Raw genomic sequence first — 16,245 nt, 5'->3', positions numbered from 1 at the left:
CGCGCAATGTCAGTGAGTTCATTCTTCCTATTATAAGGCAGTGTTAGTGCCAGAGTGAGTTTGAAGCCGTTAGTTTATGGCAGGGGTGTCAAACTCATATCAGGTAGTGGGCCAGATTGGTTGGAATGAGACCTCGTGGGGGCCGTCATTGTCATTGTCATTATAATTTTTCTGCATGGGTATCAGAGTGTTGTTAGATGATATCACTTATGAGCAAACAAGTACACAATAATGTACTGCTGTCATATACCGCTCTTTTTCTCTTGAAATGCCCTACTTCCATGTTAGTTTTTCTGCTTCTTCCTTCCTGAGAATGGTTTGTAGTGCTAGGTTTAATCAATTTATCATATCATAGAGATATTGCTTATAACACAGTGTTGAAGGCAACTGTATGTGAATATCTTTTTGTCTAATTTTCCCTTCCTGCCCAAAACATCCGGGGGGGGCGTATGAAACCTGCTGGTGGGCCTGATTTGACACCCGGACCTTATGTTTGACACCCCTGGTTTAAGGTAAAAGAACTGCATTGTGCAGAGTGAGTGAGTGTGTGTGTGTGTGTGTGTGTGTGTGTGTGTGTGTGTGTCAGAGTGAGTTTGAAGACGTTAGTTTAAGGAAAAAGAACGGCATTGTGTTGCTTTAAGGCGCTTGTTTCCTGCTCACCTCTCGATGTCGGTCGCGGTCCTTGGACTTCTCCCGGACCCAGTCGATGGTGTTGAAGTCCTCGTAGGTGCCCACCCCTGGCACCGCCTCGTCCAACAAGTCCATCAGCTTGGCATGGCCATTTGTGACCCCGCTGCTACTGCACACTAGGAGGGACAAAAAGCACGAAGAACCATGAGAAACCACGACTTCCCACAAACTCACTATTGTCTTCGTAATCATGAGGAATATTTTCCCTCACAAGCTATGAATTACCATTGTGCATATTCTGAAACAGGCCATAGAGTTTGTGTGCCAGGAAGCTGTTTATTGTTTTTATTTTATTGTTTACGGATTTTTGCATTGAGCTCTTTAACATGCTTTTGAAGTCCAGGCCAAAATACAATACATTACATTATGAGGAACACGAACACGTACAGTATACGGACCAGACAGAGCTGCTCACATGAGTCACACAGAGCTCAGATTAAGACAATAAACTACAGAACATCTGCAGGGAAGATGGCCTTTCACAGTCTCACATACATGCGGAAACACACACACACACACACACACACACACACACAAAAACACACACACACACACACACACACACACACACACACACACACACACACACACACACACACACACACACACACACACACACACACACACACACAAAGAACATAAAAGAGGAACAGAATGCAGGAGGGAGAGTGGAAAAAAGGAAGAAATAAAATGTTCCCACACACCCTTGAGGAGACCCATGGAGCAGATTGCAAAACACTGTGTCCTAGCACCAACACCACACACACACACAGTTATCCAACAGCACCACACACACACACACACACACACACACACAGTGTTATCCACCAGCACACACACACACATACAGTGTTATCCACCAGCACCAACACACACACAAGGTGTTATCCACCAGCCCCAACACACACACACACACACATCCACGAGCACCAACACAGACACACACAGACAGACACACAGTTATCCAACTGCCTGCCTGGTCAGGCCTGGGAGATAAGAACTAGGGCAAAAAAGACTAGTCTGACCTAAGTACTGACAAGGTAAACACATGCAGACCACAAACACAGGGACCAAACAGTTCTCCAGTGTGATAAGGGGATACCAGGTAACCTCAATTGCCGAGGTTACAATGACATGGCTTTGAATGTGTTCTTTATAAGCAGTGCAGAAAGAAAGAAAGAAAGAAAGAAAGAAAGAAAGAAAGAAAGAAAGAAAGAAAGAAAGAAAGAAAGAAAGAAAGAAAGAAAGAAAGAAAGAAAGAAAGAAAGAAAGAAAGAAAGAAAGAAAGAAAGAAAGAAAGAAAGAAAGAAAGAAAGAAAGAAAGAAAGAAAGAAAGAAAGAAAGAAAGAAAGAATACATTAATAAACATATCCATGTTTGTTTTTAAGTATAGTATAAGTATAGTATATATACTCTTTTGATCCCGTGAGGGAAATTTGGTCTCTGCATTTATCCCAATCCGTGAATTAGTAAAACACACTCAGCACACAGTGAACACACAGTGTGGTGAAGCAAACACTAATCCCGACGCAGTGAGCTGCCTGCTAGAGCGGCGCTCGGGGAGCAGTGAGGGGTTAGGTGCCTTGCTCAAGGGCACTTCAGCCATGGATGTGGGCATGGGAGAGCAGTGCTCAACCACTTCCCCGACCCACACACATTTTTCCTACTGGTCGGGGATCGAACAGGCAAGCCTTTAGTTACAAGCCGGAAGACCTAACCAGTAGGCCACGGCTGCCCCAAGAATTTGTTTCCACCCAGTTTTGAACTGGGGACCTTTCGTGTGTGAGGCGAACGTGATAACCACTACACTCTGGAAACAACCTTGCACAGAAACGAACCTTGTGCTGCCACCCAGCATAGCACATCAACACTTGTGACTGCTGAGAACTATGAGGAAATAAAGAACCAGTAAATACTCACTATACCTGCACTGAGAAACCACAAGCCATTATATCATTATATCAACAGCAGTATCTTGATCTGTGAGCTATTTTGCTTGTACAGCGTCAGCGAGCGGAGCTAGGCGCTATCCATAAAACTATTATGAGATTAGGAGATAAATAAAGCAATAAAACGTACATTAGAGAGAGCAATGAAATGCAAATCAAATCAAATGAAACAAACATCACAATGTGTACAACAGAGATTTATATATATATATATATATGAATAATATTTTATACATAATTCTAGATTGTGTAGAATTATATGTATTGATGTGTATGTATGTAAATAATGTTAAACATCAAAAAATGTTACACAGATAAGCAACAGCATGTTAACAGAGGAGACTGAGTTAAAACATGTTTTGGGGTAGCCGTAGCCTACTGGTTAGCGCTTCGGACTTGTAACCGGAGGGGTGCCGGTTCGAACCCCGACCAGTAGGCACGACTGAAGTGCCCTTGAGCAAGGCACCTAACCCCTCACTGCTCCCCGAGCGCCGCTGTTGTTGCAGGCAGCTCACTGTGCCGGGATTAGTGTCTGCTTCACTTCACTGTGTACGGAGTGTATTTCACTAATTCACGGATTGGGATAAATGCAGAGACGAAATTTCCCTCGCGGGTGCTCTGGTGGTTACGGAGAACACTACGGTAGTTAAAACATGTTTATTTGGTACTCTGGTGGTAACGGAGAACACTAGTTAAAACATGTTTATTTGGTGGTCTGGTGGTTACGAAGAACACTAGTTAAAACATGTTTATTTGGTGGTCTGGTGGTTAAGGAGAACACTAGTTAAAACATGTTTATTTGGTGGTCTGGTGGTTAAGGACAACACTAGTTAAAACATGTTTGTTTGGTGGTTTGGTGGTTAAGGACAACACTAGTTAAAACATGTTTATTTGGTGGTCTGGTGGTTAAGGAGAACACTAGTTAAAACATGTTTATTTGTTGCTCTGGTGGTTAAGGAGAACACTAGTTAAAACATGTTTATTTGGTGCTCTGGTGGTTAAGGAGAACACTAGTTAAAACATGTTTATTTGGTGCTCTGGTGGTTAAGGAGAACACTAGTTAAAACATGCTTATTTGGTGCTCTGGTGGTTAAGGAGAACACTAGTTAAAACATGTTTATTTGGTGCTCTGGTGGTTAAGGAGAACACTAGAAGATCATGAGCACAACCACTGAGCCCCCGACCAAGTGCAACATCAGAAGGTTATGAGAACAACCAACAACCAACAACAAAAACAACAACAAACAGTTGTGCCTCTGAGCAAGGCACTTAACCCTGAATAGCGTCTGGGCGTCTATCTGTAGTCAGTATAAGTCTGTCTGTAGTCAGTTCACTACAAGTCACAGCAAGAGCGTCAGCTAAATGACAACTTTGGGAGGACAAAAACAGAATAGAATAAAAAAAAGAATAAAAAACACTTCTCCTTTGCCGGCACTGATGCCCATGCTTACAACACAGGAAATGACATCAGTGTTGTCCTTAACCACCAGACTGTCGAGACTACTATGAGAAACGTACATTGTGTGTGTAGAATGAAAATGCTAAATGGACTGCAATTAGCCTATAGCACATTTCTAATAAGTAGAGCATTCAAAGCACTTTAAAGGTGAATGCTTCAAACCTCTATTAGGGGTTGCATGCACTATTGCATGCACAGAGAAGAGAAGAGTATCCCTGTATCTAACTCTGAGGTAGACAGTGAATCAGCTAATTACCCAAAAAAGGTGGCATGTTCCTTTAAAGCGTCTATATTTTATTTTAAAATAAATATTAAAGCGCCTGTACATTATCCAGAAGTAAGCTCATTCGGCTTACAGTAACACATAAAGCATGTAGCAGTAAAGAAGTAACTGCGGCGATGGGGCGGCAGTGGCTCAGGAGACGAGTTGTCCAGTAACCGGAGGGCTGCTGGTTCAAGCCGAACTCCTCCTGACCCTGTCAAAGCGTCCTTGAGCAAGACACTGAACCAAAGTCCTTTTAGGCAAGTCCCTCCACTCGGTGGCCATATTGCAACGCATTTTGGGCACTTATCAGGCATCTATTTCAGCAGAAATGCGTGTGTGCAAGGCTTCACGTCACCAACCTTGCTCCAGCGGCGAGATCACAACACATGATTGGCAAGATGTATTCACAACATACCACATGATTGGCACGATGTATTTACAACATACCACATGACTGGCACGATGTATTCACATATCAACTTTTTTGCTGTGGAAGGGGCGGGATATGTGTAAAGACTAGTGCCATATTGTCGTTACAAACTAACCCCATGCCTTTCTATAGAGGATTTTTTTTAGTGCTGTGTCTCCTTATTAGAAAGTCTCTGACTGATCCCCACAGTTCAGACCAGGAAGAGAGCGGTATTTAGCGGGTTTTGAAGCAAAATGATTTGATTAACGTATACTATGTGTGGAGAGCATTCACTCACCATCGTTATGTCATTTTTAATGGCGGTGGCCTTTAGAACCTTTTGCATCTGAACTCTTTATATGTTTGCTTTGCTGTTTTATAATATGATGACCATGAGGACCAGCCTTGAAAACAGCCAACACAAGTGCTACTGGGTCCATAGGTCAACAAGATCTGAAGGCAAAGCAGGTGACTACAGTGTCAAAGACCGCTCGTCATACCGCGAAAAATCTTTCTTCAGCTTCCTTTGAAAGGGCGGTTATGCTGCAGGTGGGCCCATCTGCCAGTGTGCTAAAGGCTAACACATGAGAGTCACAGAGTCACGGTGATGTAACTATTGTTGTGACTGTTGACACTGTGTTCCCATCACCATCCTAAAAGCAGTGCGTGAGAAAAAAAACTATTAAAACCAACACTCATTTGGTTGCTTGATTTTGAAATGAACACAACTGAACTGGGTAGAAAAGAGAGTTAAAAGAGTGAAAAGGGAGTGAAAAGAGAGTGAAGAGTGAAAAGGGAGTGAAAAGAGAGTGAAGAGTGAAAAGGGAGTGAAAAGAGAGTGAAGAGTGAAAAGGGAGTGAAAAGAGAGTGAAGAGTGAAAAGGGAGTGAAAAGAGAGTGAAGAGTGAAAAGGGAGTGAAAAGAGAGTGAAGAGTGAAAAGGGAGTGAAAAGAGAGTGAAACGAGAATGAAGAGTGACAAAGCAGAACTACAAGGAAGCATGTTTTTTGTGTGTGTGAGTGAGTGAGTGAGTGAGTGAGTGTGATTGAGTGTGTGTGAGTGTGAATGTAAGTGAGTGATTGAGTTTGTGTGAGTGTGAATGTGAGTAAGTGAGTGATTGAGTGTGTGTGAGTGTGAATGTGAGTGATTGAGTGTGTGTGAGTGTGTGTGATTGAGTGTGTGTGAGTGTGTGAGAGAAAAGGTGGAATGCGCTCTAGAATGCCGAAAGCAAACAATGTGGGAGGATTTTCTTCAACATTTCAACCCAAGTGATGTTATTTAATTTAATTCCCCAAAGTTCACACGTCTGAACCGGACCCCCTGCATGCCAGATGAACAGTACAGTATGGAGATTGACTGGCATATCATATCGTACGCCAACCCGAAAAAACAGAACAAAACCACAACAAAAAGTGAGAGAGAGAGAGAGGAGTAGATGATAAAAAGAGAGAGAGAGAGAGAGAGAGACAGAGAGGAGTAGATGATAAAAAGAGAGAGAGAGAGAGAGAGAGAGAGAGAGAGAGAGTAGATGATAAAAAGAGAGAGGGGGAGTAGATAAAAAGAGAGAGAGAGAGAGAGAGAGAGAGAGAGAGAGAGAGAGAGAGAGAGAGAGAGAGAGAGAGAGAGAGAGAGAGAGAGAGAGAGAGAGAGAGAGAGAGAGAGAGAGAGAGAGAGAGAGAGAGAGAGAGAGAGAAATAGATAAAAAAGACAGTGCAGCAGCATCACTGACCAAAGCCATGATGAATAGCCTACACAGCAGCGATGTTCCTGGTTGTCTTGTTCATTTCTCTTCAATAACTGTGGACAACACAGCACCAGAACCACACCAGATCTGTGCCAGAACCACACCGGATCTGCGCCAGAACCACACCGGATCTGCGCCAGAACTACACCGGATCTGCGCCAGAACCACACCGGATCTGCGCCAGACCAAAGGGGGGGGGGGGGGAATGGGCTTCCCAAATGCTTCTGGGAAACACTTGGCATTGGAGCATTATATGAAAGCAATTTGGCAAAGACAACCTGTACGGACGGTTTGTTTTGATAAAACTGAGTGCAACTAAGACTATGTGTGTGTGTGTGTGTGTAAAAGTGTGTGTGTGTGTGTGCATGTGTGAGTGTGCGTGTTTAAGTGTGTGTGTGTGTGTGTGTGTGTGTGTAAGTGTGGTAAGTGTGTGTGTGTACTGTAGGCTGGGCTTTCTGGGAAAAGACATCCAATTCGGCAAGGTCTCCCATGTGTGACCGTGACCATGGAAACCTGACATCTGACCCCAGTATCAGAGCTCACTTCCTGTGCTTACATGGAGGCCTGCTCAACAGAGGCATTGCACTGACCTGGAGAATACTTAATCACACACACACACACACACACACACGCTGAAAAGAGTCATTACACTGACCTGGAAGACTGTCTGACACAGACACAGACAGGGACAGAGACACAAACACAGACAGAGACACAGACACACACAGACACTCTAGCACTAGCCATTACACATTAGCTTCATTATTGCTGATTCCAAATGTTGTTGATTGGGTTTTATGAGAACCAACCTCTGACAGTCTGAAGAAGGGCACTAGCCCAAAACGTTACTTGGTGATTAAACAGTCAACGTGGAGCTCAGTGTGCGGATTCAATTTTGTTCTTTTATGTTCTAAACGTTTGGAATTCGGCACCTGTCAGTTTTTGGATGTGCGCACCTCCTCACTTAGTATATATTTTGGACTATCTGACTATCCTATTTCACATTTGTGACCGCAGAACACTGGAACAGAATCCCATCCCATACTCAGGGCCTGGGGTTAAGTTTGTCTGGCATCGTCATGACGACCCGCATCTTTTTACATGAGAAAGAGGAACAGAAGAAGATCGGTCCTCCGCGGTAGTCTTGAGAGAAGTGGAACTGACTGCCGAATAAGACTGTACTGCAAAAGTGCAATAGCTGTGATGTAACTGTGAGGTAGATGGGGTAGTTGGGCAAATGCAAGACAAAAACCACATACATACATACATACATACAGTACACACAAACACATTCACACAAACAGACAGGGAAGTGATGTCTGCAGAGAAGTGTGTGTGTGTCACAACAGGACGTGATACCGGCACACACACAAACACACACACACACACACACACACACACACACACACACAAACAGACACAAACAGACACATACAACATTAAAACTCAAATTTGGCCTGAGACTGTCCATCATGGAACACAGAACAGGGCAGCATGGAACACAGAACAGGGCAGCATGGAACACAGAACAGGCCAGCATGGAACACAGAACAGGCCAGCATGGAACACAGAACAGGCCAGCATGGAACACAGAACAGGGCAGCATGGAACACAGAACAGGCCAGCATGGAACACAGAACAGATGCTCATGATTTGGATGCAAAACAATTGAACAACACAAAGGCCTAGACGTGCAGTCTGAGATTCCTATGAAAACACTTCACGTCACATTCTGAGAATCGCTCCATATCTTCCATTTTTCCAATCAGTACACACCCTCAAAAAATACAGATCTTGCCAAATATATCCCCTCATCTATATTTTTTGTAAGTGAAGCACACTTTTACACAAAGCAAACCATTCAGACATTTAATAATGGACACATTATTTAGCCAATGTTCATGACTACTGATACACAAATTAATTGTACTCATTGCACATAGAAGCAGCATTTAGTGGTCATGTTTACACACAAAGTGCACTGTTACTGTGATACTGTGAAAATCGAGGCAAATACTGTACTTCCTACGTCAGCTGAGGAAGTTCAACGTATCAGCACCTATCTTGAAGGCCTTTTACTCCTCAGCTGTGGAGAGTGTCCTGACAAGTAGCATCATCACTTGGTATGTTAACTGTACAGCCTGTGACTGCAATGCCTTACAGATAGTGGTGCGATCTGCCGATAGCACCATCAGAGCACCTCTCCCTACCCTGCAGGAGATATACAAGAAAAGACTATGTACCAGGGCCCAAAGTATTGTAAAGGACTCCTCACATCCTGATCATGGACTTTTCAAAAGACTGACGTCAGGCAAACGTCTCTGCTGCTACAAGACCAGAACAGAGAGACTGAGGAGGAGCTTCGTTTCAATCCGTATTCCGAACACACACAAGACTATATAAACTACTTTTTTTACACACTTGCACATGGACTGTACACACACACACACACTGCACTTTTTTTAAAATCTCTCTTGCTATTTATTAAAAATATTTCTTGATCTTTCTTTCTTCACACTCGCACAGAAAAAGCTGAACACCAAACAAAATTTCACTACATGCTTTACGTAAGTATTGCTATGTATGTGTCAAATAAACCTCCTTGTATCCTTGTAAAAACAAAGTGTTTGCAAAACATCAAACAAGCACGTGCAATCGCGCATCTTCAAACAGATCCTGTTCACTTCCATACACATGTTCAGCATGGGGATACAACCCCACAGCCTCTAAAGCTGCTTATATTAACAGCAGAGGCCACGTCGGCAGATGTCAACTTTGTGGTGGTAAACTTTCCACGAGTGCCTCAGAAGTGACCCAGTATACATATAAACTGAACCATTTCCGAGGTGATGGGTTAAGTCCTTGGCCCTCTGAGACCGACAAATGGCCAGATAGCAGGGTCAGAGAGAGCACCGACATTCTGGACTTTCCCTTTCTGACATGAAACGCACCATTTTCTACCTACATCCCTGGTATAACAAAATGAAATATCATGACTTTACCAAGCCGTTTAATGAATTTACTGAATTCCATGATTTCACCAGGCCTGGAAAAATGGGATTTATCAATTTCATAACTTCCCCAGCACACTACAAGTTAAAGGTCAGTGAATTTCTCCTCACGCAGTTGGCCTGTTTGTGTCAATGTCAATTGTGTCCATTAACAAGAATCAGATGTGGACTGTAATGACCATATGGACTCCTCTTCATATCTGACCACAGCCATGGCCGTGATTTTACTGTCCTTGGATGTTTAAAGGATATTTGAAGGATGCTCCACATTCTGACCCATATGCAACTATGATCCAGGCCAGAACCGGGCCCAGTAGAGAGACGGATAGACAGACACTCCATCCATCACTCCATCCATCACTCCCTCCCTCCCTCCCCTCCTTTCACTCACTCACACTCACCCCCCTCCTTTCACTCACTCACACTCAACCCCCTCCTCTCACTCACTCCCTCATTCCCTCCCTTACTGACCCACTCACTCACCACTGGCCCCATGACAAGGCAGATGACCTGCTGGCTCCAAATGACATCTGATCACATGATTCATTCACTCACTCACTCAATCACTCACTCACTCACTTACTGACCCACCCACCCACTCACTCACTCATTCTCTTACTGACCCACTCACTCACTCACTCACTCACCACTGGACCTGTGACAAGGCAGATGACCTGCTGGCTCCAACTGACATCTGATCACATGATCCCCTGCTGGTCTGTAATCCAATCACACACACCCTGACAGGCTGAGGACAGACACGACCATGGAACTAGATATGAACCAGATCTGATTAGACTCACACTCGACTGGTGCTTGCTACAGCATTCCACTGGTGGAACCATGTCTATTCAATTATTAGACAGAGAGAAAGAGAGAGAGAGAGAGAGAGAGAGATAGAAAAAGAGAGTGACAGAAAGAAAGGAGGAGGGAAGATTGAGTGTGTGTGTGTGTGTGTGTGTGTGTGTGTGTGAGTGTGAGAGAGAGAGAGAGAGATGCATCTCTATGCCATGTACTGTATTCCAAGCATTCTCTGTGTAAATGTAAGTTGAAATGTTCTGCTTTGGCAATGCAACAATATTTGTTATGCTAATGAAGCTCACTTGAATTGAATTGAATTGAATTGAATTGAGAGAGAGAGAAAAATTGACAGAGGGAGTGATAGAAAGAAAGGAGCAGGTAAGGTCTCTGTGTGTGTGAGTGAGTGAGTGAGAGAGAGCGAGACAGACAGACAGACAGACAGACAGACAGACAGACAGAAGTTTCTGTTCATGTGCGTCTGTGTCGTTTACACATAATGTCCGCATGTAAGCATCATATCTGAATCACCCGAGGGGTTAGACATCCTTTTGACAAAGGTCCGCGTATAATGCAGAGGACATGTCTGAAAACAGTTAGAGCGAAGAGTTGACAGGGAGTGATAGAAAGAAAGCAGAGAAGGTGTGTGCGTCAAAAAAACAGACAACTAGGTCTGATTTGAGTCATGCTCATCCAGTCCTGGCAATAGCATTCCACTGGAACTATGTCTATAAATTTACTATCAGAGGGGGACAGAGAGAGACACAGACAGAGAGAGAGAGAGAGAGAGAGAGAAAGAGAGAGAGAGAAAGAGAGCAATATAAAGAGATGAGCAGGGAAGAGAGGAAGAATGGAAGAGAGAGATGGAGAGGAGAAAAAATGAAAAAGGAGGGGGTAAGAGTGAGAGGCTGAACGCATGCATTGGTGTCCTTCCTGGGTCGCCGCCTGTAACTTCTTTTCCTCTTTCCGTGCTATTCTGGGAACTGGTTCCACAAATTTCACTCAGTTCCTCTCCCCATCGTCTGTCTGATGGTAAACCACACTTCTTTTATTTCCAAAACAATTTACCCATACCCCCACCCCCCACCACAAACTCATGTATCTTTCCTTTCTTTATCTCTTCCCATCTCTCTCTCTCTCTCTCTCTCTCTCTCGTCTGTAGCCATGCAGCATACTAATGGCACAGGCTGCTGCAGTGGCATCAGCAGCAGGAGCACTGTGCATCTGCACCAGTGAAAAACATGCCAGAGCAACCACAAGCGACAACACCAGGTTTGTGTACACACACACACACACACACACACGCACACGCACACGCACACGCACAAGATCATCACACACACACCCACAAGATCCTCACACACACACACACACAAGATCATCACACACGAACACACACACACACACACGCACACAAGATCATCACACACACACCCACAATATCATCACACACGAACACACACACGATCATCACACACGAACACACACACACACACAGCATCAGTTTACCATGGGAGCACTAAGCCCGTTGCTAGGTGGCAGATGTCCACTGACAATACTGCATCTCCATGGACAATCTCAGCTGTGATGTCACCTCTTCCGTTGCTGTCTTTCTTGCAGAGCTTATGAATGTGTAGTTGAACAAGCTTGGTAATACACAGTAAACGGCAACAAAAGCATCTTGTGGCATGTTCCATGAGACTTGCTCATAGTATTTTATTTATTTATTGTAAGAGGAATACCTCTTGAGATGTGGCATCTCATGTTCGAGAGGGTCCTCGGTAGGACTGGACAATACAAAAGACAAGACTTTGCAGCACAACATACACATTCACTCGCATACAAGCTCCTCCTTGAAAATGATCTGGAACCAGTCAAACTGTCTCCTGGCGTTAGGTGACAGAACATTCCATCGGTCATACAGGACACAATGATGTGTTGATAGTAAATGGTGTGCTGCTGCGAGACAAAATAATATTTGAAAAGTGGTTATACCAGTTAGCCTATAGCTTCCTTTTAGCTATCAGCTAACGGGTCTCACCCACTTTCAGTGAACTTTGCTAAGCTAGGCTAATAGTGTCAGACTGGATTATTGCACACACAAAGAAGGGTATCCTGATATCGGCAAATTAGCTAATTTCCCAAAATGTTGGCGTGCTCTTTTAGTTCAGCTGTAGAGAGTGCAAAGGAAAAGAGGATGAAATGCAGGAAACTGAGGGGGAAGATGAAGGGGTTTAGGAATACCAACCATCTACTCTCACACACACACACACACACACACAATAGCATAGAGCATGATGAAGAGGGCTGCTCAACACACACACACACACACACACACACACACACACACACACACACACACACACACACCCATGTTCAACTCAGCCCCTGCACAATGCTATTGTTCAGAATTACAAGATCCTGTTGTTGATATAAAACAAAGCGACAGAGACACATACCATCACAACATAATATCTTGTCTTATAAGAGACACATACCATCACAACATAATATCTTGTCTTATAAGAGACACATACCATCACAACATAATATCTTGTCTGGCAGCTTTCGCAAAGAGTGGGGCAGAGTGAAGGGGAGGGGAAGTGAAAGTTACAACACGGTTGTATGATGTATGAAAGCACAGAAAGGGAAGGGACAGGGACAAGGATAGGGACGGACAGACAGACAGACGGACGGACGGACGCACGCACGCAATCACGCATATACTATATGTCCATGCGAAACAACGTGTAGTATGGCTCTAGCGACTGAATTCATTGCACATATTCATTGAGTTTTACAAGGGGTGTAAACTCATAATTGGCATACCTCAGAGTCATAAAATGGTCTTTAGTGTTTACTTTAGTAGACAGCAGTGGACCCATCAGGTGTCATGACATCATGACATCCTCCCTCCTCATGTCAATAAATTGCCCTCATTGGACATAAATATGTAAGATTTCTCCTTTTCCCAATTCAACAATACTATATTACAGAGAAAGTACTCTTCTACTTTTGTTTTATATTTTATTCTACTTACAGTGCTTGTTGTGTATTGTTATTGTGATGTTGTAAATGGTTTTGGATAACAGCGTCTGCCAAGTAACCATAACCATTTTGCATTTGTAAGGCATTTGGCTTTTGAACTTAAGCATTACAACAACAACGACGACGAGGTCAACTGTTATTGTTGTTGTTATTTAATGCTTCAATTCAAAAGCCAGATACTGATGTGTAAAAAGATAAGACAGGTCGCTAGATCTTCTCGTGACTCTGTAACACTTAAGGATTACTCTCGCCTACAGTCTTTTAAATTAACTTGACAAACTAGTTCAGTTTGAGAATATATTAACATATAAAATAACGCCCCACAGTTGACGTCGGTTTCTGTGTAGTTCTCACTGTCCTACCTGCGCCAAAGTGGTCCCGCTCGATGGGGGGTACATCTTCAGTAAAATCCAAGGTAGCACCGCTGATATCCACCATATCGTCGTCACTAGTCCCACTGTTGTAGTTGTCGTTGCAGAACCCCGAGTTATCCATATCCTCTATGGAAAAACCACACACACATCATCAAACAGTACCCAATGCTGAACCAAAGATACTTTAGTTTATCAACCACTGTCTCTGACTGAACCTTTGGCCACGGGTCCAAAGAACAGGCACGTTTCCAGACTAACTTACTGTTGCAATACCAACAGGCCCCTGCAGCTGTAAACTGTTCCAGTGACCCCAATACATGACTTTCTGAAGACCTACAAACTTTAGAGTCTAAAGTTTAGACCCAACAGAAAATGGACCAAATAACGCACCTCTGCAGTTGACATCTTCGTATTTTCTGAATGATATTAATGCATGCAACATTTCAAACCGTGAACAAACTAGCCGACTGCCACCACTTCCTTAAAACTGTTTGGCCAAGTATCCTCAAATCAACTTCACAACCCACTAACCTACAGATGATGACTAAGCTAAGCGGGCCAATAAGAAAAACACATTGCACAACCGACTAATCATTTGCCCAATGGAGCCTAGTTTAATGCTTAGTTAAACAGCCAATAGCAAATCGATGTCAGGAACATACGACAAACGTTATTGACAAGTTGTCATTTCGATGAAGTCTCTCAGTTTTGACAGTTGGTAAGATGTGTCTTATCTAGATGGCTATGCCAAGAGTCGCCCTCAAATTATCTGTCTGCTTTCGAAGCAAATTGTCCTGCGAGGATAAACTGTTTCAGTTGAAAGACACAGCTAGCCTAGAACAAAAACTTTATCTGGGTCAACTAGCTAGAGTTAAACCAACTTCATCGGCTACGAACAAAGAGGACCCTACTGCATTTAGCTTGCTAAGGAACTACTGTTTCAAAGTTACATGCATAGTGGGTATCCATACCTTACCGGTGATGTCGGCTAATTCTTCAACAGTAGCCTGGTCTATCTTGTGACAAGGATTTAAAATGCTGAAAGCTAGCCCGCTAGCCAGCTAAGCTAGCTGGAACACCGTGAAGAAAAGAAATACAACTTATATCCCGGTTATTAGCTAACTGAGAAGAAAAACATGCGTCATTTCGAGTACGAGACCACGTCAGCCAGTTTCTCAGGATGCCATCTTACGTCCAGGCCTCGCCGGTGGCACTGATGACACTATCATTCATATAAAATAAACAAACGGAGTTGGTTGTGTCCTGAACGCCATAAATCCCTCTTCTGGAAAATGCTAGTGACACATATGCTCCCTTCTGCAGTGGGAGCTATGCAGATACTAGCGCCAGCTCTGAAGTAGGCTCCACACTGCCCCCCTGTGTTAAGGAAGAGTGCAACGATTCCTGTCTGCGCAGCGAGACACTTTTCTGATCTGGTACTTTCCCATGTAATGCATCAAATTTGGATTAAAGGGGAGGGTGTCCTCGCTCCACATTTTGAGGAGCAAGGGGGAGTCATAGACCAAGTAAAAAGACTGTTGCTCCCGCTCTCTTCTATAGCAGCTGGACAATGTTTTCATCATTCAATACATGCTTCTAAGTACTCCCTGAAATAAAAGCACATTTCATCCCACACTTCAACATTGATTTGTGTGAAGATAAGTATAGAGCTATTTAATATGGCTGTCATTAGTGCGGGATACCATCATACATTAGACCAAGAGGTTCTCAGCCTTTTATTTGTGCTAAGGCACACCAAAAGCCAAACCAAAACGCAAAGGCACACCGACAAGTATGTTAGACACAGTATTATAGGCTGTAACAGGGGTGTTCATTTTTATGCTCATAGTTTTTCTATACAAAGTGTTCATGGGTCGAGTGTGAGACCCAAGGCATATGCTCACATGATGTTACCTGAGCTCTTTAAGTAAGACGCTGTGTTGTTTAAACATGCATCAACCAATCAACCCAATGAATGAAAATGCATTGGTCGCATTTGGAATTCTGAGGGAACCAAAATGCATTGGTTTCCTCAGAATTCCACGGCACACCTCACTTTGCCTCACGGCACACCAGTTGAGAACCACTGTGTTAGACACCATAGACATAATATATTATGTCTATGTTAGACACCACCACTGCCTGTGGGTGCAAGGTGTAACCTGGTCCTGGACAGGAAATAACTCTAAAATGGGACTGGTGCCAATTGTCTTAAGACAAGTACTTGCTGACTGTCGTTGAACCCGTGAAAAACCCATATTTCGGATTTTAATTTTTTTTGTAAGTAAACCCAAAATACTAGGCTATGGCATGTTGGGGAATGAGTCCCTCACAAGAAGGCCAGGGCTTAAAGCAAAGAAAATGCCTGTGCCTGAAGTTAACAAGACGTCATAGGCCTGTAGGCATATTGCCCATTTTCAATTCTAAAACAGCCCAACCCATGCCTGAGTTCAGGCACAGTGCCTGAACACTTTAAGGCACAATATTTGTCCGCACACTG

The 16,245-nt window shown here is 43.6% G+C and overlaps 1 protein-coding gene and 1 non-coding gene across 4 annotated transcripts in view; both read right to left on the bottom strand.

Moving 5' to 3' along the window:
- Window positions 1-15,073, bottom strand: part of clcn5b (chloride channel, voltage-sensitive 5b) — a 49,217-nt gene extending 34,144 nt beyond the window's left edge. The window contains exons 1-3 of one of the 3 annotated variants that reach the window (XM_076288622.1): window positions 14,717-15,073; window positions 13,734-13,871; window positions 661-806 (exon numbers count right to left, since the gene is read on the bottom strand). In XM_076288622.1, the coding sequence (XP_076144737.1) occupies window positions 661-806; window positions 13,734-13,866 (279 nt within the window). In that variant the 5' untranslated portion in view covers window positions 13,867-13,871; window positions 14,717-15,073. Of the gene's footprint in view, window positions 1-660; window positions 807-13,733; window positions 13,872-14,135; window positions 14,671-14,716 lie in introns of those variants that run through there. The other 2 variants (XM_076288623.1, XM_076288621.1) reach the window with 2 other exon arrangements.
- On the bottom strand, window positions 2,436-2,508 carry trnav-cac (transfer RNA valine (anticodon CAC)). Its single transcript has one exon. It is a non-coding gene; the product is annotated as a tRNA-Val (tRNA).
- Window positions 15,074-16,245: the final 1,172 nt, after the last annotated feature.

Source organism: Alosa pseudoharengus, unplaced genomic scaffold (genome assembly GCF_046254945.1).
Source record: "Alosa pseudoharengus isolate Yale_2024_CS ecotype anadromous, Long Island Sound unplaced genomic scaffold, YU_APseudo_1.1 YU_APseudo_1.1_scf_17, whole genome shotgun sequence".
Taxonomy (NCBI): Eukaryota; Metazoa; Chordata; class Actinopteri; order Clupeiformes; family Clupeidae; genus Alosa; species Alosa pseudoharengus.
This window is presented reverse-complemented; position numbering and strand designations above follow the sequence as displayed.